Here is an 8,808-nt window from a genome sequence, read left to right on the forward strand (position 1 = left end):
CTATTTTAATACAGATTATGATCTATTTTAATACAGAATGGTCTATTTTAATACAGATTATGATCTATTTTAATACAGATTATGATCTATTTTAATACAGAATGGTCTATTTTAATACAGATTATGATCTATTTTAATACAGATTAAGATCTATTTTAATACAGATTAAGATCTATTTTAATCTATTTTAATACAGATTATGATCTATTTTAATACAGAATGGTCTATTTTAATACAGATTATGATCTATTTTAATACAGATTATGATCTATTTTAATACAGATTAAGATCTATTTTAATACAGATTAAGATCTATTTTAATCTATTTTAATACAGATTATGATCTATTTTAATACAGAATGGTCTATTTTAATCTATTTTAATACAGATTATGATCTATTTTAATACAGATTAAGATCTATTTTAATACAGATTAAGATCTATTTTAATACAGATTATGATCTATTTTAATACAGAATGGTCTATTTTAATACAGATGATCTATTCTAATCCAAAAGGTAGGTATAAATGCTGGCAGCTCTAGAGGTGTGTTTTTGTAAAGATTGTTATTGGTTTGATTATGGTTACTGGGTCTTCTCCCCTCCTAGTGCAGGAGTGTCGTTATGGTTACTGGGTCTTCTCCCCTCCTAGTGCAGGGGTGTCGTTATGGTTACTGGGTCTTCTCCCCTCCTAGTGCAGGGGTGTCGTTATGGTTACTGGGTCTTCTCCCCTCCTAGTGCGGGGGTGTCGTTATGGTTACTGGGTCTTCTCCCCTCCTAGTGCAGGGGTGTCGTTATGGTTACTGGGTCTTCTCCCTCCCAGTATAGGGGTGTCGTTATGGTTACTGGGTCTTCTCCCTCCTCCTAGTACAGGGGTGTCGTTATGGTTACTGGGTCTTCTCCCTCCTCCTAGTATAGGGGTGTCGTTATGGTTACTGGGTCTTCTCCCTCCCAGTATAGGGGTGTCGTTATGGTTACTGGGTCTTCTCCCTCCCAGTATAGGGGTGTCGTTATGGTTACTGGGTCTTCTCCCTCCCAGTATAGGGGTGTCGTTATGGTTACTGGGTCTTCTCCCTCCCAGTATAGGGGTGTCGTTATGGTTACTGGGTCTTCTCCTCCCAGTATAGAGGTGTCGTTATGGTTACTGGGTCTTCTCCCTACCAGTATAGGGGTGTCGTTATGGTTACTGGGTCTTCTCCCTCCCAGTATAGGGGTGTCGTTATGGTTACTGGGTCTTCTCCCTCCCAGTATAGGGGTATCGTTATGGTTACTGGGTCTTCTCCCTCCCAGTATAGGGGTGTCGTTATGGTTACTGGGTCTTCTCCCTCCCAGTATAGGGGTGTCGTTATGGTTACTGGGTCTTCTCCCTCCTAGTACAGGGGTGTCATTATGGTTACTGGGTCTTCTCCCTCACAGTATAGGGGTGTCGTTATGGTTACTGGGTCTTCTCCCTCCTAGTACAGGGGTGTCATTATGGTTACTGGGTCTTCTCCCTCCCAGTATAGGGGTGTCATTATGGTTACTGGGTCTTCTCCTCCTAGTACAGGGGTGTCATTATGGTTACTGGGTCTTCTCTCCTCCTAGTACAGGGGTGTCATTATGGTTACTGGGCTTCTCTCCTAGTACAGGGGTGTCGTTATGGTTACTGGGTCTTCTCCTCCTAGTACAGGGTTGTCATTATGGTTACTGGGCTTCTCTCCTTCTAGTACAGGGGTGTCATTATGGTTACCGGCTCCTCTCTCCTAGTACAGGGTTGTCATTATGGTTACTGGGCTTCTCTCCTTCTAGTACAGGGGTGTCATTATGGTTACCGGCTCCTCTCTCCTAGTACAGGGGTGTCATTATGGTTACTGGGCTTCTCTCCTTCTAGTACAGGGGTGTCATTATGGTTACCGGCTCCTCTCTCCTAGTACAGGGGTGTCATTATGGTTACTGGGTCTTCTCTCCTCCTAGTACAGGGGTGTCATTATGGTTACTGGGTTTTGACTCCTTCTAGTACAGGGATGTTGTTATGGTTACTGGGTCTTCTCCTAGTACAGGGGTGTCATTATGGTTACCGGCTCCTCTCTCCTAGTACAGGGGTGTCATTATGGTTTCTGATTGGATCCAACGTGCTGTAGAGGTTTCTGATTGGATCCAGCGTGCTGTAGAGGTTTCTGATTGGATCCAGCATGCTGTAGAGAGGTTTCTGATTGGATCCAGCATGCTGTAGAGATTTCTGATTGGATCCAGCATGCTGTAGAGAGGTTTCTGATTGGATCCAGCATGCTGTAGAGAGATTTCTGATTGGATCCAGCATGCTGTAGAGAGGTTTCTGATTGGATCCAGCGTGCTGTAGAGAGGTTTCTGATTGGATCCAGCATGCTGTAGAGAGATTTCTGATTGGATCCAGCCTGCTGTAGAGAGGTTTCTGATTGGATCCAGCGTGCTGTAGAGAGGTTTCTGATTGGATCCAGCGTGCTGTAGAGATTGGATCTCCACTAAAGGAAGAACATTTCCTTTAAATTTCAATCACACTGTAAAGCATATATTTCCACAATGCAGATTGAATGGACCCTTAGACTGGGGGGAGAATATGTTGGATGTTGGAGAATATGCCAAAGTTTATTTTCACTTCCTTGGGGGATCTGGGAACCAAGCTAGCTTTTTGATAGTGTCACAAAATAAAAAATAAAAAATGTGGAAGAGACAAACTAATAATTGATCAGTGATTTGGTGCCACTTGTGTTACATCATACAAAACGCACACCAGTTAATGATTGATTTATTTAGGTCTTTAATCAGACAGAGTGTAATTGTAATGTCTTGCTAATGATTACATTAAAAAGGCACATCACTTTATTTTTTGTAACTTTTCTACAAGGTGACTGTGGAACCCAGAACAACGATCAAACAAAAAGGACAAAACACAATATATCCATATTCTACAGCAGGGGTGTCCAAACCTCTCCCCGGGCCCCCCCCCCACTCAGTGGTGTCCAAAACCTCTCCCCGGGCCCCCCCCCCCCACTCAGTGGTGTCCAAAACCTCTCCCCGGGGCCCCCTCCTCAGCCGTTCCAAACCTCTCCCGGGCCCCCCTCAGCCGTTCCAAACCTCTCCCCGGGCCCCCTCCCTCAGCCGTTCCAAACCTCTCCCCGGGCCCCCTCCCTCAGCCGTTCCAAACCTCTCCCCGGGGCCCCCTCCCTCAGCCATTCCAAACCCCTAAGCCGTTCCAAACCTCTCCCCAGGTGGGACCCCCTCAGCCGTTCCAAACCTCTCCCCAGGTGGGACCCCCCTCAGCCGTTCCAAACCTCTCCCCAGGTGGGACCCCCTCAGCCGTTCCAAACCTCTCCCCAGGTGGGACCCCCTCAGCCGTTCCAAACCTCTCCCCAGGTGGGACCCCCCCTCAGCCGTTCCAAACCTCTCCCGGGGGCCCACCCCTCAGCCGTTCCAAACCTCTCCCCAGGTGGGACCCCCCCTCAGCCGTTCCAAACCTCTCCCCGGGGCCCCCCCCTCAGCCGTTCCAAACCTCTCCCGGGGGCCCACCCCTCCTCTTAGGTCTCAAGGTCTCAATGTTTTTTGTATTTTTACCAGGGATAAACACATGAACTCCAAACATCCTAATTAAACATCCATGGAACAGCCAGTCTTTTCAGTCTCTTCCAGAACCTGGGCAGACTGGACACCCCACAGCTTACTAGCCTGGTCCCAGATGTTTGTCCAGACTTGCCAGCTCCTTCAGTATGGTCATTAGGTTGGGAAGATGGCACTAAACAGATCTGGGAACCAAGCTAGCTTTTCGATAGTGTCACAAAATAAATAAATGTGGAAGAGACAAACTAATAATTGATAATATGACGATAAGCACTCCCCTCTCTTCAACCTGGCCAGAGTCCCTCCCAGTCTCTACTCAATCGTCCACGGTTCCTGAGTTGGGAGCAGACCAGGCGTATATTCATTAGTCTAACACCGTAGAGAAACATTTTACAACGTGAAATGTTTTGCAACAAAAATAAAAAGTTCCTATTGTTCTGTTTGCTTCCTAGTGAATAAAACCCCAGGATGGGGAGGAGCCCCAGGAAGGGGAGGAGCCCCAGGAAGGGGAGGACTGGAGACAGGAAGGGGAGGAGCCCCAGGAAGGGGAGGACTGGAGACAGGAAGGGGAGGACTGGAGACAGGAAGGGGAGGAGCCCCAGGAAGGGGAGGAGCCCCAGGAAGGGGAGGAGCCCCAGGAAGGGGAGGAGCCCCAGGAAGGGGAGGACTGGAGACAGGAAGGGGAGGAGCCCCAGGAAGGAGAGGACTGGAGACAGGAAGGGGAGGAGCCCCAGGAAGGAGAGGACTGGGGACAGCAAGGGGAGGACTGGGGACAGCAAGGGGAGGACTGGGGACAGCAAGGGGAGGACTGGGGACAGCAAGGGGAGGACTGGGGACAGCAAGGGGAGGACTGGGGACAGCAAGGGGAGGACTGGGGACAGCAAGGGGAGGACTGGGGACAGCAAGGGGAGGACTGGGGACAGCAAGGGGAGGACTGGGGACAGCAAGGGGAGGACTGGGGACAGCAAGGGGAGGACTGGGGACAGCAAGGGGAGGACTGGGGACAGCAAGGGGAGGACTGGGGACAGCAAGGGGAGGACTGGGGACAGCAAGGGGAGGACTGGGGACAGCAAGGGGAGGACTGGGGACAGCAAGGGGAGGACTGGGGACAGCAAGGGGAGGACTGGGGACAGCAAGGGGAGGACTGGGGACAGGACTGGGGACAGCAAGGAAGAGCGTGACTCCTCAGTCTCCCCTTAACTCTCCTCCCCTGACGACAGGCCTTCTATCTCATCCTGGTCTCCTCCGATTGCCGTCCAAAACGCCTTGGCAACCTGCAGAGCAAGTAATCAGGTTTCAGGCATTTGGCCGCAATCAACATTATGCAGATTACAAGAGGACATTACAGGGTTTATTAGCCCTGGTCCTCCGCCAGGACAGGATGAAGAAACACAAAATCTACACAGATGACAAGAGGACATTTACAGTTTGACACCGACAGTCAGAAGAACCAAGTATGAATATAATTTGATTTAAAAAAAAAATGGGGGTGTAACATTTTAAAATGGTTGTGTTTAGGGGTGAAGCTACCTTCTCGGCATGGAGTTTCCTCTGTTCAGGAGGTAGCCATGAAGCCTTATCTGTAGAGAGAAAAACAGAACGGCAATATCGCATGACATTGTTCTGTAATATACAGAGGTTGTTAATGACAACCAAGGCCGGGATGCAATCAAAAACCGCTCTACAGCACGCTGGATCCAATCAGAGTCCTCTCTACAGCACGCTGGATCCAATCAGAGTCCTCTCTACAGCACGCTGGATCCAATCAGAGTCCTCTCTACAGCACGCTGGATCCAATCAGAGTCCTCTCTACAGCACGCTGGATCCAATCAGAGTCCTCTCTACAGCACGCTGGATCCAATCAGAGTCTCTCTACAGCACGCTGGATCCAATCAGAAACCTCTACAGCACGCTGGATCCAATCAGAGTCCTCTCTACAGCACGCTGGATCCAATCAGAGTCCTCTCTACAGCACGCTGGATCCAATCAGAGTCCTCTCTACAGCACGCTGGATCCAATCAGAGTCCTCTCTACAGCACGCTGGATCCAATCAGAGTCTCTCTACAGCACGCTGGATCCAATCAGAAACCTCTACAGCACGCTGGATCCAATCAGAAACCTCTACAGCACGCTGGATCCAATCAGAAACCTCTATAGCACGCTGTACATTTAAGGTTTACAATTGAGCCAACATCTACCAGTAGTGCACTGTGTAGGGATTAGGTGCCAGTAGTGCACTGTGTAGGGATTAGGGTGCCAGTAGTGCACTGTGTAGGGATTAGGTGCCAGTAGTGCACTGTGTAGGGATTAGGGTGCCAGTAGTGCACTGTGTAGGGATTAGGGTGCCAGTAGTGCACTGTGTAGGGATTAGGTGCCAGTAGTGCACTGTGTAGGATTAGGGTGCCAGTAGTGCACTGTGTAGGGATTAGGGTGCCAGTAGTGCACTGTGTAGGGATTAGGGTGCCAGTAGTGCACTGTGTAGGGATTAGGGTGCCAGTAGTGCACTGTGTAGGGATTAGGGTGCCAGTAGTGCACTGTGTAGGGATTAGGGTGCCAGTAGTGCACTGTGTAGGGATTAGGTGCCAGTAGTGCACTGTGTAGGGATTAGGGTGCCAGTAGTGCACTGTGTAGGGATTAGGGTGCCAGTAGTGCACTGTGTAGGGATTAGGTGCCAGTAGTGCACTGTGTAGGGATTAGGTGCCAGTAGTGCACTGTGTAGGGAATAGGGTGCCAGTAGTGCACTGTGTAGGGAATAGGGTGCCAGTAGTGCACTGTGTAGGGATTAGGTGCCAGTAGTGCACTGTGTAGGGATTAGGGTGCCAGTAGTGCACTGTGTAGGGAATAGGGTGCCAGTAGTGCACTGTGTAGGGAATAGGGTGCCAGTAGTGCACTGTGTAGGAATAGGGTGCCAGTAGTGCACTGTGTAGGGATTAGGGTGCCAGTAGTGCACTGTGTAGGGATTAGGTGCCAGTAGTGCACTGTGTAGGGAATAGGGTGCCAGTAGTGCACTGTGTAGGGAATAGGGTGCCAGTAGTGCACTGTGTAGGGAATAGGGTGCCAGTAGTGCACTGTAGGGATTAGGGTGCCAGTAGTGCACTGTGTAGGGATTAGGTGCCAGTAGTGCACTGTGTAGGGAATAGGGTGCCAGTAGTGCACTGTGTAGGGAATAGGGTGCCAGTAGTGCACTGTGTAGGGATTAGGTGCCAGTAGGGCACTGTGTAGGGATTAGGTGCCAGTAGTGCACTGTGTAGGGAATAGGGTGCCAGTAGTGCACTGTGTAGGGAATAGGGTGCCAGTAGTGCACTGTGTAGGGATTAGGGTGCCAGTAGTGCACTGTGTAGGGATTAGGTGCCAGTAGTGCACTGCCTTGCGTCTCCAGCCAGATACCTTTCATCTCCTTCAGTTTGGTGAAGAGGCGTTCGAAGTTCTCCACGTCCGCGTCCCCAGCCGTCAGGTTAGCCAGCTCCTGGATGTCCAAGTCAAGCATCGGATCTACAGACAGAAAACACGTACTGAAGGCCCTCTGCGAACAGCTGGTAAAGCTTGGCGCTCGGGTTCGATTCCCGCTGCGCCCTTCCCATAAGAGAAATGTATGCATGACTATGTAAGTCGCTTTGGATAAAACATCAGCTAAAATGGGACAAATTATCCTTAGAAATATGCTTCAGATTCCATACATTTAATTGTTTAAAAATGGCCACTCGTCTTTATACTCAGAATCTATCATCCACTAACCACCACCACCGACAGTCCACTAACCACCACCACCGACAGTCCCACTAACCACCACCACCGACAGTCCCACTAACCACCACCACCGACAGTCCCACTAACCACCACCACCGACAGTCCACTAACCACCACCGACAGTCCCACTAACCACCACCACCGACAGTCCACTAACCACCACCACCGACAGTCCCACTAACCACCACCACCGACAGTCCCACTAACCACCACCACCGACAGTCCCACTAACCACCACCACCGACAGTCCCACTAACCACCACCACCGACAGTCCCACTAACCACCACCACCGACAGTCCCACTAACCACCACCACCGACAGTCCCACTAACCACCACCACCGACAGTCCACTAACCACCACCACCGACAGTCCCACTAACCACCACCACCGACAGTCCACGACAACCACCACCGACAGTCCCACTAACCACCACCACCGACAGTCCACTAACCACCACCACCGACAGTCCCACTAACCACCACCACCCACAGTCCCACCTAACCACCACCACCGACAGTCCCACTAACCACCACCACCGACAGTCCACTAACCACCACCACCGACAGTCCCACTAACCACCACCACCGACAGTCCCACTAACCACCACCACCGACAGTCCCACTAACCACCACCGACAGTCCCACTAACCACCACCACCGACAGTCCCACTAACCACCACCACCGACAGTAACCACCACCACCGACAGTCCACTAACCACCACCACCGACAGTCCCACTAACCACCACCACCGACAGTCCACTAACCACCACCACCGACAGTTCCACTAACCAGCACCACCGACAGTCCCACTAACCACCACCACCGACAGTCCACTAACCACCACCACCGACAGTCCCACTAACCACCACCACCGACAGTCCCAGTCCTAACCACCACCACCGACAGTCCCACTAACCACCACCACCGACAGTCCCACTAACCACCACCACCGACAGTCCCACTAACCACCACCACCGACAGTCCCACTAACCACCACCACCGACAGTCCCACTAACCACCACCACCGACAGTCCACTAACCACCACCACCGACAGTCCCACTAACCACCACCACCGACAGTCCCACTAACCACCACCACCGACAGTCCCACTAACCACCACCACCGACAGTCCCACTAACCACCACCACCGACAGTCAGTCCACTAACCACCACCACCGACAGTCCCACTAACCACCACCACCGACAGTCCCACTAACCACCAACCACCTAACCACCGACAGTCCCACTAACCACCACCACCGACAGTCCCACTAACCACCACCACCGACAGTCCCACTAACCACCACCACCGACAGTCCCACTAACCACCACCACCGACAGTCCCACTAACCACCACCACCGACAGTCCACTAACCACCACCACCGACAGTCCCACTAACCACCACCACCGACAGTCCCACTAACCACCACCACCGACAGTCCCACTAACCACCACCACCGACAGTCCCACTAACCACCACCACC

At 51.2% G+C, this 8,808-nt stretch overlaps 1 protein-coding gene across 1 annotated transcript in view; it reads right to left on the minus strand.

Moving 5' to 3' along the window:
- Positions 1-4,724: 4,724 nt before the first annotated feature.
- LOC124028265 (alpha- and gamma-adaptin-binding protein p34-like) overlaps positions 4,725-8,808 on the minus strand; it is a gene marked incomplete at its 5' end in the record, with an annotated part of 16,679 nt that continues 12,595 nt past the window's right edge. Inside the window, 3 exon segments of the mRNA XM_046340373.1 lie at positions 4,725-4,846; positions 5,103-5,152; positions 6,960-7,064. Of these exon segments, the coding sequence (XP_046196329.1) occupies positions 4,769-4,846; positions 5,103-5,152; positions 6,960-7,064 (233 nt within the window).

This window comes from Oncorhynchus gorbuscha, unplaced genomic scaffold, assembly GCF_021184085.1.
Source record: "Oncorhynchus gorbuscha isolate QuinsamMale2020 ecotype Even-year unplaced genomic scaffold, OgorEven_v1.0 Un_scaffold_3929, whole genome shotgun sequence".
Classification (NCBI taxonomy): domain Eukaryota; kingdom Metazoa; phylum Chordata; class Actinopteri; order Salmoniformes; family Salmonidae; genus Oncorhynchus; species Oncorhynchus gorbuscha.